This window comes from Oncorhynchus gorbuscha, linkage group LG25 (assembly GCF_021184085.1).
Source record: "Oncorhynchus gorbuscha isolate QuinsamMale2020 ecotype Even-year linkage group LG25, OgorEven_v1.0, whole genome shotgun sequence".
Taxonomy (NCBI): domain Eukaryota; kingdom Metazoa; phylum Chordata; class Actinopteri; order Salmoniformes; family Salmonidae; genus Oncorhynchus; species Oncorhynchus gorbuscha.
The window spans coordinates 48,103,230-48,124,746 of NC_060197.1; the positions used below are offsets into that span (position 1 = coordinate 48,103,230).

Here is a 21,517-nt window from a genome sequence, read left to right on the forward strand (position 1 = left end):
CTCTCTCTCTCTCTCTCTCCTTCCATCTCTCCCTCCCTCTCTCTCTCCTCCCTCTCTCTCTCTCTCTCTCTCTCAGGCCATAGCGAGCGGTCGTATCTTCATGCGGGTGGTTTTCAGACTATAGTCAGCTGGTTTGTACGTCAGCCACACCACTCCGTTTTCTATCTCGTATGGAACGTTGCTACCAGGATCATACTTCCCCCCTTTGTAGTAGACTCCGTTTAAGTTAGCCCTCTGACAGTTATTATACCACCAGCCGCCGCCATACATCTCTGCACAGCTCTCCTCCCATTGGTCATTATCCTTATCGAAGGTACTAAACTTCATCCCCTCGTGGGAGAGGAACGACCTCAAGCCGAGCGACCCCTGACTCCCTGAACTAGACTCTCCCTTGACTAAAGCATCTCCTGCATCACCTGAATACTCTGCCACGGTCAACTGATACCCCTCAGCCTCGGACCCCACTTTCACTGTGTACTCGGCTATCGCCTCCCCTCCCTCCCAGTCTTCTAGCTCTACCCTCAGCATGCTGTCCTCCCGGGTCAGAAGATGGAGGTATTTCAACCCGAGCCATACCTCCCCTTTACCCTGACCGTCCACTCCTCCGAACCCCTCCTGGTAGTCTGCCCAGGAACGGTTGAAGCTAACCCCCCCATGAGCTCTCTGTTGGACCAGGGTCCACCCTCCTAGAAAACCTTCCTGGTCACAGTAAACCTCCACTATCCCGTTCGGAGTGGAGGGGGAGAGGGAGGCAGAGGGGTTGATTTTGTACAGGCCGCTCTTTTCCCCTGTGAGATGATTTCGTTGGATGTCAGAACAATCTGAAAACAGACGGAGAAGCTACGGATTAGTGGCCGGGAAGAATGGTGAGACCGGAATTCAGTAGTGAATTTAGTGTTGTCCTTTTCAGTGAAGAGAAATTACTGCAGTCCTTTCGTTCTCCATGATTACACTTATTATTCATTGAATATTTCGTGAACATCCAGTAATATGTACAGAACAGCATATCTTATACAGTATCTCTGTAAAGCTTTATACAATTTGTTTAAAAAAAATGTTCGCTACAACCACATAATATGAGCAATGGCTGAACTAGCTTACACATCTTTGTTAATTTGGCTACTGTTCATCAGATTCTGAAAGTTAATTTTACAATATAAGCTTTGCTTTGAGCTATGACAAAATTAGCAATGTTTCACTTCTGATTGCTAGCTAATACGCTAAAAGCTTCTGGCTAAGACTGTAACCTCTAACGGCTGCTAGCATAAGGTGCTAATTGCTATTGGCAGTTTAGCTAAGGGGCTAATGGAGGCTAGGCTAACATGCTAATTGCTAACGGCTGCTAGGCTAAGGTGCTAATGGAGGCTAGGCTAACATGCTAATTGCTAACGGCTGCTAGGCTAACATGCTAATTGCTAACGGCTGCTAGGCTAACATGCTAATTGCTAACGGCTGCTAGGCTAAGGTGCTAATGGAGGCTAGGCTAACATGCTAATTGCTAACGGCTGCTAGGCTAAGATGCTAACAGTGGCTAGCTAGGTCAACTGCTGGGCGGTTACTCCAGGTCAGATGTACCTTTTCCCACATAATCCGCCTGCCGCTCACTCCGGACGCTATTCTTCACGCTGCGGGCGTGGAAATCTGGGATGTCGTCTTCGTCATTCCCGCGCATGAACGCTCCGAGATCCATTCCGAATGGATCACCTCCGAAATCGCCGCCGGTGCCACCGGTCTTGGTGCTGGTGAGAATGCTACTGCTTCCCTTGGTGCCGCCGTGGCTCGTGGTTTTGGTGAACGAGGAGGAGGAAGAGGAGGATGAGGAAGAGGAGGAGGTGAGGGATGGGAAGAATTCGCCCTTCCCCCCTCCTCCTCCGCCACCGAGCTTCAGCGCCTCACAGCCGAGTCCACCCGATACTTCCTCGATGCGCTCCACTGGCCCATCCTTCGTATGTACTATCGTCCTTTTCATCGTCTTGGTACAGCTCGACGTCTGAGTGGTCAGGTGACCAGTAGTGGCGAAATCTCCACCTCCGAGACTTCCCAGCCCACCCATCCCTTTAGAGAAATCCCCAACTCCATCCCCCCTTGTCCCCCATCCACCACCCAGCTCCGTGATCGTTTTCCTCGGCCCGTCCTTCGTCCCCGACCCCGTTGACAAACCCGATGACGATGAAGAGCCTGAAGTCGAAGGCTGGAAGTGCGTACCCGGGACCTGGCTGGCAGTGGCGGCAGACGAAGCGCTGGACCCCTGGGTCTCCAAGGTCAGCTTCACGGTCTTCACCTCCGGGAAGAAAACCTCCTTCTGTTCCTCAGCCAGGCCGGACTTGTACTTGCTGAGAGAGGGGGAGAGAAGGGTACGGGAGAGGGGAGGAAAAGAGGAGATTAGAAGGGAGGGGGGGGTGGAGATAGAGGGGCAGGAGAAAACGACAGCAACATCCTCCTGCTCACCTGTCGACCACGACGTCTTTAAGCGGTCGGCTCTTCATGACGTACAGCGTGCTGACGGCCTCCACAGACTGAACCCTCTGCGATTCCAGCTGGTCCATCTGCTTGTCCAGAGCCACGTAGGATGCTTGGTCGACGGAGAACTCAGCGTAGCCCTTACAAGACCCCTTACAGGAACGCAGCTTGATGTCGATGTCCACCTGGCGGTGGGGGGTGGGGGGGGGGGGGATAAGAAGGGAGGGGAGAGTGGGGTGAGGAGGGAGGGTGGGGGAAAGAGTGGGGTGGGGAGGGGGTCAAGGGGAGGATGTTGAGATAGGGGGTGGTGGGGGGGGAGAATGGAGGTAAATAAAAAACTGTTTTTCAGCACTCTTCCTCTTCCTCACATCACCATGTCTTCATTTAACTCTTCCTCTTCCTCACATCACCATGTCTTCATATAACTCTTCCTCTTCCTCACATCACCATGTCGTCATATAACTCTTCCTCTTCCTCACATCACCATGTCTTCATTTAACTCTTCCTCTTCCTCACATCACCATGTCTTCATTTAACTCTTCCTCTTCCTCACATCACCATGTCTTCATATAACTCTTCCTCTTCCTCTCATCACCATGTCGTCATTTAATATGTCTGAGTATCCTCTGATAATCATCTAGTCAACACTCTGAAACTAATATTTCTGTTCTCTCAAACCAGAGGAATAACAAGGATGCTGACTTCACGTGTGGAAACACTCTCTGTGGAGAGAGAGGGACTGTCTCCTCATCTCTAGAACATGGTCTCTGACCCTGGTCTTCATCATCATCGTTATCATCTTAATCTCACCTCCATCCTCTGCATCTCTATAACCTGGTCTTTGATGCTGGTCTTCAGAGCGTTGAGGATCCTCTGATAATCTTGATCTTGAGTCAACACTCTGAAACTGCCAATATTTTGTCATTACCTGTTGGGACAGAGGAGAGGAATAACAAGGATACAGACACCTGTTGGGACAGATGTTAGGAAAACATCTATACAGACACCTGTTGGGACAGAGGAGAGGAATGGTTAACATCTATACAGACACCTCTGGGACAGAGGAAGGAATGGTCTACAGACACCTGTTGGGACAGAGGAGAGGAATGGTTAACATCTATACAGACACCTGTTGGGACAGAGGAGAGGAATGGTTAACATCTATACAGACACCTGTTGGGACAGAGGAGAGGAATGGTTAACATCTATACAGACACCTGTTGGGACAGAGGAGAGGAATGGTTAACATCTATACAGACACCTGTTGGGACAGAGGAGAGGAATGGTTAACATCTATACAGACACCTGTTGGGACAGATGGTAGGAATGGTTAACATCTATACAGAGAGAGATAGAGTGATATAAATTGATAGAAAGAGATGAGAGAGAGAGAGAGAGAGAGAGAGAGAGAGAGAGAGAGAGAGAGAGAGAGAGAGAGAGAGGAGAGAGAGAGAGAGGAGAGAGAGAGAGAGAGAGAGAGAGAGAGAGAGAGAGAGAGAGACAGAGAGAGAGAGAGAGATCAGAGAGAGAGAGAGAGACTCAGAGAGAGAGAGAGAGAGACAGAGAGAGGAGAGTTCAGAGACAGAGAGAGAGAGAGAGAGAGAGAGAGGTCAGAGAAGCTGTTGTCATTACCTGTTGGGACAGAGAGGAGAGGAACAGAGACAGAGACAGATCAGAGACAGACACCTGTTGGGACAGAGAGAGAGAGAGAGACAGAGAGAGACATCTAGAGACAGTTGAGACAGAGAGAGGAATGGTTAGAGATCTATACAGACACCTGTTGGGACAGAGGAGAGGAATGGTTAACAGAGAGACAGAGAGAGGGACAGAGAGAGAGACAGAGAGACACCTGTTGGGACAGAGGAGAGAGGAATGGTTAACATCTATACAGACACCTGTTGGGACAGAGGAGAGGAATGGTTAACATCTATACAGACACCTGTTGGGACAGAGGAGAGAATGGTTAACATCTATACAGACACCTGTTGGGACAGATGGAGAGGAATGGTTAACATCTATACAGAGAGAGAGAGAGATATAAAGAGATAGAGAAGAGATGAGAGAGAGAGAGAGAGAGACAGAGAGAGACAGAGAGAGAGAGAGAGAGAGAGAGAGAGAGAGAGAGAGAGAGAGAGAGAGAGAGAGAGAGAGAGAGAGAGAGAGAGAGAGAGAGAGAGAGAGAGAGAGAGAGAGAGAGAGAGAGAGAGAGAGAGAGAGAGAGAGAGATCAAAAGGAACCAAACAAAGCTGACTGATCAATCTTATCCCGTCTCACCTGCGTTGGAGGTGAGTTTCTCCTTGAGGTAGTCATAGGTCTGTTTGGATGCCTGGTCGGCAGAGCGGTGTTTGGCTCTGTTCTGGTCCAGGAGCTGCCTAATCTTCTCTATCTTCTTCAGCAGGGAATGGTCTGCCTTGTCTAACAGACCCTGGATACGACAACCTGACGGGCACTTAGGACCCTGGGGAGGAGGAGAGGAGAGCAGGAGAGGGGGAAGAGAGGAGGAGAGGAGAGAGGATGTGGAGGAAGAGGTGGAAGAGAGGGGAAGAGGAGAGAGGAGAGGCTGAGTTACAGTACAGGACATAGACAGAAGGTTTGTATATATCTAAAAGTATATTTCTGTTTAAAAGTCATCCATTAGGTAAAGAGAAACGGTGATTTACCCAGTCATCATCTGAGCAAAAAGGCCAGTTCTTCTCTGTGGCACATTTATCAGCCTTGTAACCATGTTCTACTGGCCTGGCTCCACGAGGGCTCAATACGGTCGCTACGTCCTCAGCCTGAGAGAGAGAGGGGTGAGGAGGGAGAGGGAGAGAGAGAGAGGGGGGTGAGGAGGGAGAGAGGGGGGAAGGGGTGGGGAGCAGAGAAAGAGAGAGAGAAAGGGGTGAGGAGGGGAGAGAGAGAGAGAGAGAGAGAGTGAGGGGGGAGAGCAGAGAGAGAGAGAGAGGGGGAGGGGTGGGGAGCAGAGGGGGAGAGAGAGAGAGAGAGAGAGAGAGGGGGAGGGGTGGGGAGCAGAGGGAGAGAGAGAGTGAGAGGGGAGGGGAGCAGAGAGAGAGAGAGAGAGGGAGAGGGGGTGGGGAGCAGAGGGAGAGAGAGGGGGGGGGAGGGTGGGGAGCAGAGGGCAGAGAGAGAGAGAGAGTGAGAGGGGGGGGGGGGGCAGAGAGAGAGAGGGCGGGGGGAGGGGTGGGGAGCAGAGGGAGAGAGAGAGAGAGTGAGAGGGGGAGGGGGGCAGAGAGAGAGAGGGCGGGGGAGGGGTGGGGAGCAGAGGGGTGAGGAGGGAGAGAGAGAGAAAGAATAAGACAACTAAAAATGTCATTAATATTAAACAAATGTATGTTAACATATTCAAGATAAAAAAATACTGAACTTAGCATTTTTGTCACCGTGTAGTTTGTGCTTAAAGTGTATATATATGTATATGTGTATATATATATATATATATATATATATATATATATATATATATATATATATATATATATATATATATAAATATATATATATAAATATTTTGACATGTCTTATATATGTATATATTTAAACATTATTTTCCTTCATAAAATATTCCCAACCCTTGACTTTTTCCACATTTTGTTGTGTTACAGCCTGAATTTCATAGAATTACTTATGTTTCGATTTTACTGGCATACCCACAATAACTCATAATGCCAAAGTAGAATTATGTTTAAAAAAAAATGGTTATACATTTATTAAAAATGAAAAGCTGAAATGTCAGAGAGTTGTTATGCTTAAATAAGTTCAGGAGTAAAATCTTACTTAACAAGTGACATAATAAGTTGATCAACTCTGTTTGCAATAATAGTGTTTAAAGAGCAGTAAAATAACAATAGCGAGACTATATAAAGGGAGGTACCCGTACAGAGTCGGGGGCACCGGTTAGTTGAGGTAATATGTACATGTAGGTAGAGTCATTCAAGTGACGATGAATAGATGATAACAGAGAGTTAGCGGCGATGTAAAAGAGGGGGGGGGGGGGGGGCAGTTCTCTGACCTCCTCCCTATAGGCTGTCTCGTCGTTGATCAGGCCTACCACTGTTGTGTCATCAGCAAACTTAATGATGGTGTGCCTGGCCATGCAGTCATGAGTGAACAGGGAGTACAGGAGGGGACTGAGCACGCACCCCTGAGGGGCCCCCGTGTTGAGGATCAGCGTGGCAGATGTGTTGTTACATTTACATTTACATTTAAGTCATTTAGCAGACGCTCTTATCCAGAGCGACTTACAAATTGGTGCATTCACCTTATGACATCCAGTGGAACAGCCACTTTACAATAGTGCATCTAAATCTTTTAAGGGGGGTGAGAAGGATTACTTTATCCTATCCTAGGTATTCCTTAAAGAGGTGGGGTTTCAGGTGTTTCAGGTGTCTCCGGAAGGTGGTGATTGACTCCGCTGTCCTGGCGTCGTGAAGGAGTTTGTTCCACCATTGGGGAGCCAGAGCAGCGAACAGTTTTGACTGGGCTGAGCGGGAACTGTACTTCCTCAGTGGTAGGGAGGCGAGCAGGCCAGAGGTGGATGAACGCAGTGCCCTTATTTGGGTGTAGGGCCTGATCAGAGCCTGGAGGTACTGAGGTGCCGTTCCCCTCACAGCTCCGTAGGCAAGCACCATGGTCTTGTAGCGGATGCGAGCTTCAACTGGAAGCCAGTGGAGAGAGCGGAGGAGCGGGGTGACGTGAGAGAACTTGGGAAGGTTGAACACTAGACGGGCTGCGGCGTTCTGGATGAGTTGAAGGGGTTTAATGGCACAGGCAGGGAGCCCAGCCAACAGCGAGTTGCAGTAATCCAGACGGGAGATGACAAGTGCCTGGATTAGGACCTGCGCCGCTTCCTGTGTGAGGCAGGGTCGTACTCTGCGGATGTGGTAGAGCATGAACCTACAGGAATGGGCCACCGCCTTGATGTTAGTTGAGAACGACAGGGTGTTGTCCAGGATCACGCCAATGTTCTTAGCACTCTGGGAGGAGGACACAATGGAGTTGTCAACCGTGATGGCGAGATCATGGAACGGGCAGTCCTTCCCTGGGAGGAAGAGCAGCTCCGTCTTGCCGAAGTTCAGCTTGAGGTGGTGATCCGTCATCCACACTGATATGTCTGCCAGACATGCAGAGATACGATTCGCCACCTGGTCATCAGAAGGGGGAAAGGAGAAGATTAATTGTGTGTCGTCTGCATAGCAATGATAGGAGAGACCATGTGAGGTTATGACAGAGCCAAGTGACTTGGTGTATAGCGAGAATAGGAGAGGGCCTAGAACAGAGCCCTGGGGGACACCAGTGGTGAGAGCGCGTGGTGAGGAGACAGATTCTCGCCACGCCACCTGGTAGGAGCGACCTGTCAGGTAGGACGCAATCCAAGCGTGGGCCGCGCCGGAGATGCCCAACTCGGAGAGGGTGGAGAGGAGGATCTGATGGTTCACAGTATCGAAGGCAGCCGATAGGTCTAGAAGGATGAGAGCAGAGGAGAGAGAGTTAGCTTTAGCGGTGCGGAGCGCCTCCGTGATACAGAGAAGAGCAGTCTCAGTTGAATGACTAGTCTTGAAACCTGACTGATTTGGATCAAGAAGGTCATTCTGAGAGAGATAGCGGGAGAGCTGACCAAGGACGGCACGTTCAAGAGTTTTGGAGAGAAAAGAAAGAAGGGATACTGGTCTGTAGTTGTTGACATCGGAGGGATCGAGTGTAGGTTTTCTCAGAAGGGGTGCAACTCTCGCTCTCTTGAAGACGGAAGGGACGTAGCCAGCGGTCAGGGATAAGTTGATGAGCGAGGTGAGGTAAGGGAGAAGGTCTCCGGAAATGATCTGGAGAAGAGAGGAGGGGATAGGGTCGAGCGGGCAGGTTGTTGGGCGGCCGGCCGTCACAAGACGCGAGATTTCATCTGGAGAGAGAGGGGAGAAAGAGGTCAGAGCACAGGGTAGGGCAGTGTGAGCAGAACCAGCGGTATCGTTTGACTTAGCAAACGAGGATCGGATGTCGTCGACCTTCTTTTCAAAATGGTTGATGAAGTCATCTGCAGAGAGGGAGGAGGGGGGGAGGGGGAGGAGGATTCAGGAGGGAGGGGAAGGTGGCAAAGATCTTCCTAGGGTTAGAGGCAGATGCTTGGAATTTAGAGTGGTAGAAAGTGGCTTTAGCAGCAGAGACAGAGGAGGAAAATGTAGAGAGGAGGGAGTGAAAGGATGCCAGGTCCGCAGGGAGGCGAGTTTTCCTCCATTTCCGCTCGGCTGCCCGGAGCCCTGTTCTGTGAGCTCGCAATGAGTCGTCAAGCCACGGAGCGGGAGGGGAGGACCAAGCCGGCCTGGAAGATAGGGGACATAGAGAGTCAAAGGATGCAGAAAGGGAGGAGAGGAGGGTTGAGGAGGCAGAATCAGGAGATAGGTTGGAGAAGGTTTGAGCAGAGGGAAGAGATGATAGGATGGAAGAGGAGAGAGTAGCGGGGGAGAGAGAGCGAAGGTTGGGACGGCGCGATACCATCCGAGTAGGGGCAGTGTGGGAAGTGTTGGATGAGAGCGAGAGGGAAAAGGATACAAGGTAGTGGTCGGAGACTTGGAGGGGAGTTGCAATGAGGTTAGTGGAAGAACAGCATCTAGTAAAGATGAGGTTGAGCGTATTGCCTGCCTTGTGAGTAGGGGGGGAAGGTGAGAGGGTGAGGTCAAAAGAGGAGAGGAGTGGAAAGAAGGAGGCAGAGAGGATGTCGCCCAGAACTGTGAGAGGTGAGCCGTCCTCAGGAAAGGAGCTTATCAAGGCATCAAGCTCATTGATGAACTCTCCGAGGGGACCTGGAGGGCGATAAATGATAAGGATGTTAAGCTTGAAAGGGCTGGTAACTGTGACAGCATGAAATTCAAAGGAGGCGATAGACAGATAGGTAAGGGGAGAAAGAGAGAATGACCACTTGGGAGAGATGAGGATCCCGGTGCCACCACCCCGCTGACCAGAAGCTCTCGGGGTGTGCGAGAACACGTGGGTCGGACGAAGAGAGAGCAGTAGGAGTAGCAGTGTTATCTGTGGTGATCCATGTTTCTGTCAGTGCCAAGAAGTCGAGGGACTGGAGAGAGGCATAGGCTGAGATGAACTCTGCCTTGTTGGCCGCAGATCGGCAGTTCCAGAGGCTACCGGAGACCTGGAACTCCACGTGGGTCGTGCGCGCTGGGACCACCAGATTAGGGTGGCCGCGGCCACGCGGTGTGGAGCGTTTGTATGGTCTTGTTACCTACCCTTACCACCTGGGGGCGGCCCGTCAGGAAGTCCAGGATCCAGTTTAGGGGGAGGTGTTTAGTCCCAGGATCCTTAGCTTATTGATGAGCTTTAAGGGCACTATGGTGTTGAATGCTGAGCTGTAGTCAATGAACAGCATTCTAATGTAGGTGTTCCTTTTGTCCAGGTGGGAAAGGGCAGTGTGGAGTGCAATAGAGATCCTCTGTGGATCTGTTGAGGTGGTATGTGAATTGGAGTGGGTCTAGGGTTTCTGGGATAATGGTGTTAATGTGATCCATGACCAGCCTTTCAAAGCACTTCATGGCTACAGACGTGAGTGCCACTTCATGGCTACAGACGTGAGTGCCACTTCATGACTACAGACGTGAGTGCCACTTCATGACTACAGACGTGAGTGCCACTTCATGACTACAGACGTGAGTGCCACTTCATGACTACAGACGTGAGTGCCACTTCATGACTACAGACGTGAGTGCCACTTCATGGCTGCGTGAGTGCTACTTCATGACTACAGACGTGAGTGCCACTTCATGGCTACAGACGTGAGTGCTACTTCATGACTACAGACGTGAGTGCCACTTCATGGCTACAGACGTGAGTGCCACTTCATGGCTACAGACGTGAGTGCCACTTCATGACTACAGACGTGAGTGCCACTTCATGGCTACAGACGTGAGTGCCACTTCATGACTACAGACGTGAGTGCCACTTCATGACTACAGACGTGAGTGCCACTTCATGGCTACAGACGTGAGTGCCACTTCATGACTACAGACGTGAGTGTGGCCACGTGAGTGCCACTTCATAGCTACAGACGTGAGTGCCACTTCATGGCTACAGACGTGAGTGCCACTTCATGGCTACAGACGTGAGTGCTACGGGGCGGTCGTCATTTAGGCAGGTTACCTTTGTGTTCTTGGGCACAGGGACTATGGTGGTAACGAAGATTAATATATTTCATACACTAATTTCACATTTCCACAAACTTCAGTGTTTCCTTTCAATTCATTATATTATAATTAAATATCCTTGCTTCGGGTGCAGTTAGATTTGTGTCATTTTAAGTGGAAATTGATAAAAAGGGTCCGAACTTTAAGAGGCTTTTTGAAAGACTACCTCACCTCTGTAACATACAATTATTTGTAAGATCCCTTAGTCGAGCAGTGAGGTTATCCAATGTCTCAAAGTAGGGCACCTATTGGTGGATGGTTAAAATATAATTAATAAGCATTGTGAAGTTATTAATTACACTTTGAATGGTGTATCAACACACCCAGTCACTACAACGATACAGGCGTCCTTCCTAAAACAGTTACCGAGTTTAAATGGCTGTGAGAGGAGAAAACTGAGGATGGATCAACAACATTGTAGTTTGTCCACAATACAAACCTAAATGACAAAAGTGAAAAGAAGGAAACAGATTACAAGTATTCACAAAACATCTGGTTTGTTTTGGGGGCAAATCCAATACAACACATAGTGGTGGCTGCCTCATGTTATGGGTATGCTTGTCATCTTTAAAGGACTGGGGAGTTTATCAGGATAAAAAAAATGGAATGGAGCTAAGCACAGGCAACATCCTAATACTAAAGAATAATGGGCAAATGTTCAATTCAGGTGTGGAAAGCTCTTAGAGACTTACCCAGAAAGACTCACAGCTGTAATCGCTGCCAAAGGTGATTCTACAAAGTATTGTCTCAGGACTGTGAATACTTATGTAAATTAGATATTTCTGTGTTTCCTTTTGAATAAATGTGCAAACATTTCGAAAAACATGTTTTCACTTTGTGTAGATGGTTGAGAGAGAAAAAAAAATCGATTTAATCCATTTTGAATTCAGTCTGTAACGCAAACAAAATGTGGTATAAGTCAATGGAAGGAATACATTTGGAATCCTCTGTATATTTAAAAAAAACACATATTTCCAAAAAAAGGCACCTCACAAATACCTCAGAAATAAATATATGTATATCTAGTAATTAAAGTAATTAAAACTATTAAATTAAAAATGATTAATAATGAATAATGTTATCGTACCCAAGTGGAGGAAAGGACAGTCAGGAAGACACCGAAGAAATGTAGTATCTTCATCTCTCTTTCTCTCTCTCTCTCTATGCTGGTCTAGAATACTGTTTCCTCGAGCCTCTGAAGCTTTATATTATCGGACTCTACTTGTTGACAAACCCCTTTTAGTCCCAAATAGCACCTAATCCCTATAGAGTGCACTACCTTCTGACCAGGGCCCGTAGGCAGACCCATAGGGCTCTGGTCAAAAGTTGTACACTACATAGGGAATAGGTGTCTTTTGGGACACAGCCTCAGGAGTTAGTCACTGATTGGCTATCTGGGGTTTCCAAACTGATTGATTGGCAGGCTTAGACGATCATTCCAGAAAGGTTGTGTCTGGGGTCATATTTATCAAGCGTCCCAGAGTAGTAGGGCTGATCTAGGATCTGTCCACCCACCCCCCATCCCCTTCCCTGTCCATGTAATCGTATTCATTGTGATTAAAAAGGCTAAACTGATCCTAGATCAGCACTTCTACTTAATATACAATAATATATGAATAGACACTTAATATACACTGTCCCTGGACAGACTGGGTAGCTGTAAGGAGTAGAGGGGAGAAAATGAGAGAAGAACAGAGGAGGTATGTTTTTGGAATAAAACCACAGCCATTAATTAAGTAACAGTGTTTTTTAAATTATTTTTGTTTCTTTGTGGTTGTTGTTTGTCATCTCTTCTCTGACGGAGTTGACTTGACCCAGCAGTTCTTAAAGAGACTGTCCCTCTGTAGCCTGGTTCCAGATCTCTTGACCCAGCAGTTCTTAAAGAGACTGTCCCTCTGTAGCCTGGTTCCAGATCTCTTGACCCAGCAGTTCTTAAAGAGACTGTCCCTCTGTAGCCTGGTTCCAGATCTCTTGACCCAGCAGTTCTTAAAGAGACTGTCCCTCTGTAGCCTGGTTCCAGAGCCTGGTTCGGATCTCTTCTCTTGACCCAGCAGTTCTTAAAGAGACTGTCCTCTAGCCTGATCTCTTGACCCAGCAGTTCTGGTTCCAGATCTCTTGACCCAGCAGTTCTTAAAAAGAGATCTCTGACCCAGCAGTAAAGAGACTGTCCCTCTGTAGCCTGGTTCCAGATCTCTTGACCCAGCAGTTCTTAAAGAGACTGTCCCTCTGTAGCCTGGTTCCAGATCTCTTGACCCAGCAGTTCTTAAAGAGACTGTCCCTCTGTAGCCTGGTTCCGGATCTCTTTCTGCTCTCACCAACTCTATTGCTCATTGTCACGACAGTACAAGCAGACCGGCTGGCTCCCAGGCTAGTCTTGATAATGTTTTAGCACTGTGTGTGTTTTAGTCATCATGTACAGTGCCCACCCCCACACAGGACAGCGAATAGGAACAATATCTGATGTGTGTTTTAGTCATCACGTACAGTGCCCACCCCCACACAGGACAGCGAATAGGAACTCTAGTCATCACGTACAGTGCCCACCCCCACACAGGACAGCGAATAGGAACTCTAGTCATCACGTACAGTGCCCACCCCCACACAGGACAGCGAATAGGAACTCTAGTCATCACGTACAGTGCCCACCCCCACACAGGACAGCAAATAGGAACAATATCTGATGTGTCCAAGTCACGGAGGTGACGGATCCGTGTGCTTCCCTTCACTCAATAATTTGTCAATAGTACACTGTACCCTGAAAGCCTACGATTAAATATTGATTGCTAAATGATTAACTCTGGATCTACAATCTGTGCTGCCCAATCTCATCTATAAAGACCATACTGGGTTTGTCTCTCCTTTGATAATTTATGTAGACAATTTTGACATTCCTTTTTTATATATTTTTATTTTACCATGACAAGTCAGTGAACAACAAATTCTTATTTACAATGACGGCCTACCCCGGCCAAACCCGGACGACGCTGAACCAATTGTGCACCGGCCTATGGGACTCCAAATCACGGCCGGTTGTGATACAGCCTGGATACCGAACCGGGGTCTGTAGTGACGCCACCAGCACTAGAGACGCAGTGCCATATACCGGAGCTGCCCCACAATGACAATGATCTTACGACCCCAAATATTGAAGTCTCCCTTGATGCTGAAAAAGCATTCAACAGAGTGGAATGTCTGCATTATCAAGGTTTTATTTTGTTCCAATATTTGGATAAAAAAAAAACATTATAATTCACCAATGGGCAGAAGCCCCCTTCCTGTTGTCCGAAGGGACAAGGCAAGGCTGTCCGACCAGTGTAGGATTTTTTTGTTGTTGCTTTGGTCATAGAATCCTTTGCCGCCATGATTAGATCACATGACCAAATGAAAATAATTCCAATTGGAAAAGAGAATCATGTTAATCATCATTGTATGCAGATGATGTATTGTTCTATCTCCTAGACCAATCATTGCTTTGAAGAGTTTGTTAAAACTGTCTGACTATAAAGTCAATTGATCAGAGATTATACTGAGATTATACTTATATCTACCTTCAACACCAAACGTTTACAAGACCAATTAAAATGAAAAAATGGTCCTTGAAGAATATGAAGTACTTGTCAATAATACACTATACCCTGGACGCCTACATTAGAGATAACATCCGAACATTAGACCCTGAAAGCCTACTGAAGGTCAGCAGACATTAGTCAGGCTCATGGTCTCGTCAATAGGTGGCCCCGCGACTTTAAAAATCAGTGTCACCCTCAGTCCAAATGGGAATTAAATTACCCATATGACTAAAGAGTCAGTGTTAGTTTCTGCTGACCTGAGTTCAGATCCCTCCCATAGAAAAGGGAAGGGACAGTATGTTCTTGTGTAGTTTTTATAATTACTTTATTTAAAAATATATATATATTTTTTATATTGTTATTATTATTTCGACATTGTTTGGAAAGAGCTCTCAAGGTAATAATTTCACTGGACTGTTGTAGCCTGAACTTTGAAACTTCGACATTAAATAGTAATACTACGCATCAGTTAGAAATAGGAGACTGGGTTGACTCAATGTAAAAGTGACTCAGTGACAATCACAACATCCTCAATCATGTTTTAAACAAGAAATGAATGAGGTCGACTACAACTTCAATCACCTATAGCCTCGTATATGTCTACATCTAGCCCCATCATGCGTCCATTTCCAAAACGACACAATCACCGGAGCGGACCGAAAATTGGCCCAACCTGGGTTCCTACACGGACTATTTTGGTCGTAGCACGAGTTAAATGTATCTTGAACTTCCAGAGTTGACTTTCTCGATTTATTCAGGTTAAACTATTTTTAATTACAATGTCTAATATCACCTATTTATCCCGTGTCGTCCACGCATTGAGGGTCCAACGGCTGACAAATGTTTTTTGCTTGAAAACACCCGCTTTTGCTTGCAACTTGGCGAGATTTCTGCACTCGTCCAGCAGAACTTTCCCAAAGCATCGATTTGAATGCGCGACACATTACACCTCTTCAGCAAAGAAGGACACCGTTAGGATAGGATGCGCGTCCGGGTTTTGGGGAGATACGGCGGCCTCAGGTAAGAGAGACCTCGATGGTTGTAGTCGTCGAGGCACATGACTTGTTCTCTAGTCTAGCCAACTAGGACAGAGTTCATTCAACATTGACCTCAGAGACTCGAGGGTTGCATTACAAATGGCACCCTATTCGCATGTAGTGCACTACTTTTGGCCAAGACCCTATAGTGTAGAGTGTTATAGAATTAAGCTCTTATATTCATGTGTTATGTCCATTTATGACAACATTAACTATCTATCTAAATACATTATCAATGGATATGATTATGGTTAGCTTGGATCAATGGATTCACTTTTAGCAGATAAAGTATTTATGGAACTTTTCTCTCTCTGTCTCTCTCTCTGTCTCTCTCTCTCTGTCTCTCTCTCTGTCTCTCGCTCTCTCTCTCTCTCTCTCTCTCTCTCTCTCTGTCTCTCGCTCTCTCTCTCTGTCTCTCTCTCTGTCTCTCTCTCTGTCTCTCTCTCTGTCTCTCGCTCTCTGTCTCGCTCTCTGTCTCTCTCTCTCTCTCTCTCTCTCTTTCTCTGTCTCTCTCTCTCTCTCTCTCTCTCTCTCTCTCTCTCTCTCTCTGTCTCTCTCTCTGTCTCTCTCTCTGTCTCTGTCTCTGTCTCTCTCTCTGTCTCTCTCTCTGTCTCTCTCTCTGTCTCTCTCTCTCTCTCTCTCTCTCTCTCTCTGTCTCTCTGTCTCTCTCAGTCCCCCAGCTGATATACAGTGGGCAGATAGACTACCTGGTGTTTGACTACCTCAGTGAGATCACCATGTCTCTCCTCACCGTGGCCAAGACCAAGATGCCTGTGAGCTCATTACCTATCAATCATTAATTTTCTTGTCAATTACCTTTGATTCCTGGGCAAGTATCAATAATCACCAGGTCAAGAAGCCTGTGAATCCACCTATTCATCAGTAACCTATCAATAACCCATTTTAGTTATCTAATCAATCTATTTCTTCTTCTTTCAGAATATGGGTTATGCCCCTGACTTTGTCCAAATAGCTATAGCTCCCTTTATACATGACATCCATAAGAAAGGTAGGACCTTCAAGTTGACCTTCCACATCAACATATTACTAGATCTGTTATCATATTAACCTTCCACATCAATATATTACTAGATCTGTTATCATGTTAACCTTCCACATCAACATATTACTAGATCTGTTATCATATTAACCTTCCACATCAATATATTACTAGATCTGTTATCATATTAACCTTCCACATCAATATATTACTAGATCTGTTATCATATTAACCTTCCACATCAATATATTACTAGATCTGTTATCATATTAACCTTCCACATCAATATATTACTAGATCTGTTATCATATTAACCTTCCACATCAATATATTACTAGATCTGTTATCATATTAACCTTCCACATCAACATATTACTAGATCTGTTATCATGTTAACCTTCCACATCAATATATTACTAGATCTGTTATCATGTTAACCTTCCACATCAATATATTACTAGATCTGTTATCATATTAACCTTCCACATCAATATATTACTAGATGTCATGTTAACCTTCCACATCAATATATTACTAGATCTGTTATCATATTAACCTTCCACATCAATATATTACTAGATCTGTTATCATGTTAACCTTCCACATCAATATATTACTAGATCTGTTATCATATTAACCTTCCACATCAATATATTACTAGATCTGTTATCATGTTGACCTTCCACATCAATATATTACTAGATGTCATGTTAACCTTCCACATCAATATATTACTAGATCTGTTATCATGTTAACCTTCCACATCAATATATTACTAGATCTGTTATCATGTTAACCTTCCACATCAATATATTACTAGATTGGTCAGTAATGTGTGTTTGTGTTTGTGTAGGTATCTGGGTGGTCAGTAATGTGTTTGTGTGGGTATCTGGGTGGTCAGTAATGTGTGTGTGTGTGTTTGTGTAGGTATCTGGGTGGTCAGTAATGTGTTTGTGTGGGTATCTGGGTGGTCAGTAATGTGTTTGTGTGGGTATCCGGGTGGTCAGTAATGTGTGTGTGTAGGTATCTGGGTGCTCAGTAATGTGTGTGTGTGTAGGTATCTGGGTGGTCAGTAATGTGTGTTTGTGTAGGTATCCGGGTGGTCAGTAATGCCGGGGGTGTGAACCCGCTGGCGTGCGCTGCCGCTATACAGGAAGTAGTCAAGAAAGCGGGACTTGATCTCAAGGTCGCCGTGGTGACTGGAGATGACCTCATGGCTCTGGTATGTACTCTCAAATCAAATCCTATTTTATTAGTCACATACACATGGTTAGCAGATGATGCGAGTGTAGCGAAATGCTTGTGCTTCTAGTTCCGACAATGCAGTGATAACCAACAAGTAATCTAACAATTCCCCAACAACTAGCTAATACACAGAAATCTAAATGGATGGAATAAGAATATGTACATATAGATATATGGACGGCTGAGCAATGTAGGCAAGATGATATAGGATGCAGTAAATACCTATGAGATGAGTAATGTAAGATATGTAAACATTGTTAAAGTGACTGGTGACTTTCTTTGTAGGCAGCCTCTATGTGCTGTTGAGCAGTCTGATGGCCTTGAGATAGAAGCTGTTTTTCAGTTCTCTGTCTCAGCTTTGATGCACCTGTACTGACCTCGCCTTCTGGATGATAGCGCGGTGAACAGGCAGTGGCTCGGGTGGTCGTTGTCCGTGATGGTCTTTTTGGCCTTACTGTGACATCGGCTGGTGTAGGTGTTCTGGAGGGCAGCTAGTTTGCCCCTGGTGATGCGTTGTGCAGACCGCACTACCCTCTGGAGAGCCTTGCGTTTGAGGGCTGTGCAGTTGCTGTACCAGGCGGTGATACAGCCCGACAGGATGCTCTCAATTGTGCATCTGTAAAAGTTTGTGAGGGTTTTAGGTGACAAGCTACATTTCTTCAGCCTCCTGAGGTTGAAGAGGCACTGGTTGCGCCTTCAACACGCTGTCTGTGTGGGTGGACCATTTCAGTTTGTCCGTGATGTGTACGCGCAGGAACTTAACTTACTACTTTCTTCACTACTGTCCCGTCGATGTGGATCGGGGGGGGGGTCCCTCTGCTGTTTCCTGAAGTACACAATCATCTCCGCTCTTTGTCATCATTGTCATAATTTCGTTCAATGTAATTCTCTATTGCTTTGCATTGTCGGGGTAGGTTCCTTGTTCCTGGTCAATCATTGGCTAATTGGTGAAATCAGCAGCCAGACAATATCTTCTTTAAGTAAATCAATAAACGTATTAATTGCAGACAGATGTTGACAATAGAAACACGTATGTATGTTTCAGAGTTCTGCAAAATAAAACGGGTCAAAGTTGCTTTTATATACTTGCAGTCAACCCCTAGTGATGTAACTGCCTACATCAACACCTTCTACTCATGAGACCATGCCCATGCATATACAGTAATTTTCCATTCACGTTAGTTAGACAAACTTGCAGGAGAAAACGATAGTGTTAAGGGCTCAGCAATAATTTTCCATTCACGTGTGGCTTACAGTGGTGTGTCTGACTTGTCTCTTATCTATAATATTCCCCTGCAGGTGTCTGTGTCCGTGTATCTTGTTTAGCCTTGAGGCACTTTCTCACAGACACCCTGTTTTGACCGCAATAACTCACACATCTGCTCAGACCGTTTCCTATAAGAGGCAGAGACTAGAAAAGAACTGTGGAGTATTAAACCTTATACTGCATATATATATTGCTAATCTGTGGTCCAGGACCCTAGGGTCTTATAGCCCTTCCCCTTCTATTAATACAACATAAGCATAATCAATTATTATAAAACATCAATCATTTTGTGCAGCCCCTATCATGACCCCAAGGTGACCCCCATTAGCATAGATTGCCAATGCCTCTCCTCCTACCTTTTCTCTCCTCCCTCGTTCCTTTCCTCCTCCCTCCTTTCCTCCTCCCTCCCTCCTTTCCTCTCCTCCCTCCTTTCCTCTCCTCCTCCTTTCCTCTCCTCCTCCCTTCTCTCCTCTCCTCCAGAAAGGCAGTCTGTCTGAGGTGAGAATGGCTGATGGGGTGAGCAGGTCTAAGCTGCCTACAACCGTCCACAGTATGAATGCCTACCTGGGGTAAGTTTGGGACCAATAGAAACACAATACTGAACTATAATATACTGTTAGACCAATACTGAACTATTATATACTGTTAGACCAATACTGAACTATTATATACTGTTAGACCAATTCTGAACTCTTATATACTGTTAGAACAAGAGAATGTTGGATTGTTTTTTAGCATAAAACACTCCCTTCTGCCCCACTCTCTGTCTCTCCCTCCCTCCGCCCCACTCTCTCTCTCCCTCCCTCCGCCCCACTCTCTCTCTCCCTCCCTCCGCCCCCACTCAGTCTCTCCCTCCCTCCGCCCCACTCCGTCTCTCCCTCCCTCTGCCCCACTCTCTGTCTCTCCCTCTCTCTCCCTCCGCCCCCCTCTTTCTCCCTCCCTCCCTCCGCCCCACTCTCTCTCTCCCTCCCTCCCTCTGCCCCTCTCCCTCCGCCCACTCTCTGTCTCTCCCTCCCTCCCTCCGCCCCACTCTCTCTCCCTCCCTCCGCCCCACTCTCTCTCCCTTCTGCCCCACTCTCTGCCTCTCCCTCCGCCCCACTCTCTGTCTCTCTCTCCCTCCCTCCGCCCCACTCTGTCTCTCCCTCCCACCGCCCCACTCTGTCTCTCCCTCCCACCGCCTCACTCTCTGTCTCTCCCTCCCTCCGCCCCACTCTCTCTCCCTCCCACCGCCCCCCACTCTCTCTCTCTCCCTCCGCCCCACTCTCTGTCTCTCTCTCCCTCCGCCCCACTCTCTGTCTCTCTTCCCTCCGCCCCCACTCTCTGTCTCTCTCTCTCCCTCCTCCCCACTCTCTGTCTCTCTCCCTCCGCCCCACTCTCTGTCTCTCTCTCCCTCCTCCCCACTCTCTGTCCTCCCTCCCTCCTGCCCCACTCTCTGTCTCTCTCTCCCTCCGCCCCCTCTCTCTCCCTCCTGTCCCCGGTCTCTCCCTCCCTCTTTCATTCTCCTACTGTCCCTCCATCTCCCACTCTCCTCTCTCCCTCCCTCCCCTCTCCCTATATCTCTATTCTCTCTCTCCCTCTGCCCCACTCTCTCTCCCTCCCCTGCCCCACTTTGTCCCCTCTCTCCCTCCCTCCCTCTGTCCCAGTCGGTCCCTCCCTCCATCTCCCACTCTCCTATTTCTATCCCTACCTCCCCCCACTCTCCCTATATCCCTCCCCTATTCTACCTCTATCCCTCCCCCTCACTCTCAATCTATCCCTCCCTCTGCCCCTCTTTGTCTATCCCTCCCTCCTCACCTCTCTCTATCCCCACATTCTCCCACTATCCCTCCCTCTTCCATTCTCCTCCTATCCCTCCCCTCACTCTCCCTCTATCCTTCCCTCCCCCACTCTCCCTCTATCCTTCCCTCCCCCACTCTCCCTCTATCCTTCCCTCCCCCCACTCTCCCTCTATCCCTCCCTCTTCCATTCTCCTCCTATCTATCCTCCCCTCACTCTCCCTCTATCCTTCCCTCCCCCCCACTCTCCCTCTATCCTTCCCTCCCCCACTCTCCCTCTATCCTTCCCTCCCCCTCACTCTCCCTCTATCCTTCCCTCCCCTCACTCTCCCTCTATCCTTCCCTCCCTCACTCTCCCTCTATCCTTCCCTCCCCCACTCTCCCTCTATCCTTCCCTCCCCCACTCTCCCTCTATCCTTCCCTCCCCCACTCTCCCTCTATCCTTCCCTCCCCTCACTCTCCCTCTATCCTTCCCTCCCCCACTCTCCCTCTATCCTTCCCTCCCCTCACTCTCCCTCTATCCTTCCCTCCCCCACTCTCCCTCTATCCTTCCCTCCCCTCACTCTCCCTCTATCCTTCCCTCCCCCCCCACTCTCCCTCTATCCTTCCCTCCCCCACTCTCCCTCTATCCTTCCCTCCCCCACTCTCCCTCTATCCTTCCCTCCCCTCACTCTCCCTCTATCCTTCCCTCCCCCACTCTCCCTCTATCCTTCCCTCCCCCACTCTCCCTCTATCCTTCCCTCCCCCACTCTCCCTCTATCCTTCCCTCCCCCACTCTCCCTCTATCCTTCCCTCCCCCACTCTCCCTCTATCCTTCCCTCCCCTCACTCTCCCTCTATCCTTCCTTGCAAATAGTTAAAGTACAAAAGGGAAAATTAATCAGCATAAATATAGGTTTTATTTACAACCAGTTGCCCTTTTCTTGTGGCAACAGGTCACACATCTTGCTGCTGTGATGGCACACTGTGGAATTTCACCCAATAG

General features: G+C 47.6%; 2 protein-coding genes across 2 annotated transcripts in view; one reads left to right on the forward strand and one right to left on the reverse strand.

The window, feature by feature from the left end:
* On the reverse strand, nt 1–20,556 carry fga (fibrinogen alpha chain). The gene is made up of 9 exons (XM_046328506.1): nt 20,553–20,556; nt 11,728–11,801; nt 5,121–5,237; nt 4,735–4,918; nt 4,044–4,092; nt 3,271–3,367; nt 2,449–2,645; nt 1,576–2,333; nt 1–821 (listed from the first exon to the last, which is right to left on the reverse strand). Exons 2-9 carry the CDS (start codon nt 11,779–11,781, stop codon nt 73–75), a joined length of 2,205 nt encoding a protein of 734 aa, XP_046184462.1. The 5' UTR covers nt 11,782–11,801; nt 20,553–20,556; the 3' UTR covers nt 1–72.
* LOC124013884 overlaps nt 15,984–21,517 on the forward strand; it is a 75,266-nt gene continuing 69,732 nt past the window's right edge. Inside the window, exons 1-4 of the mRNA XM_046328435.1 lie at nt 15,984–16,019; nt 16,186–16,255; nt 17,338–17,468; nt 19,239–19,327. Coding sequence (XP_046184391.1) covers nt 15,984–16,019; nt 16,186–16,255; nt 17,338–17,468; nt 19,239–19,327 — 326 coding nt within the window. The remainder of the gene's footprint in view (nt 16,020–16,185; nt 16,256–17,337; nt 17,469–19,238; nt 19,328–21,517) is intronic.

Excerpts from the sequence above, each read along its gene's own strand:
- fga (XM_046328506.1), bottom strand. The coding sequence starts at position 11,781 with ATGAAGATACTACATTTCTTCGGTGTCTTCCTGACTGTCCTTTCCTCC. Across the intron at positions 3,368-4,043 it reads CTCTCTCTCTCTCTCTCTCT|TTTCAGAGTGTTGACTCAAG; the intron begins GTCTCTGAACTC and ends AAATATTGGCAG. Across the intron at positions 2,334-2,448 it reads AAAGACGTCGTGGTCGACAG|CAAGTACAAGTCCGGCCTGG; the intron begins GTGAGCAGGAGG and ends CCCCTCTCTCAG.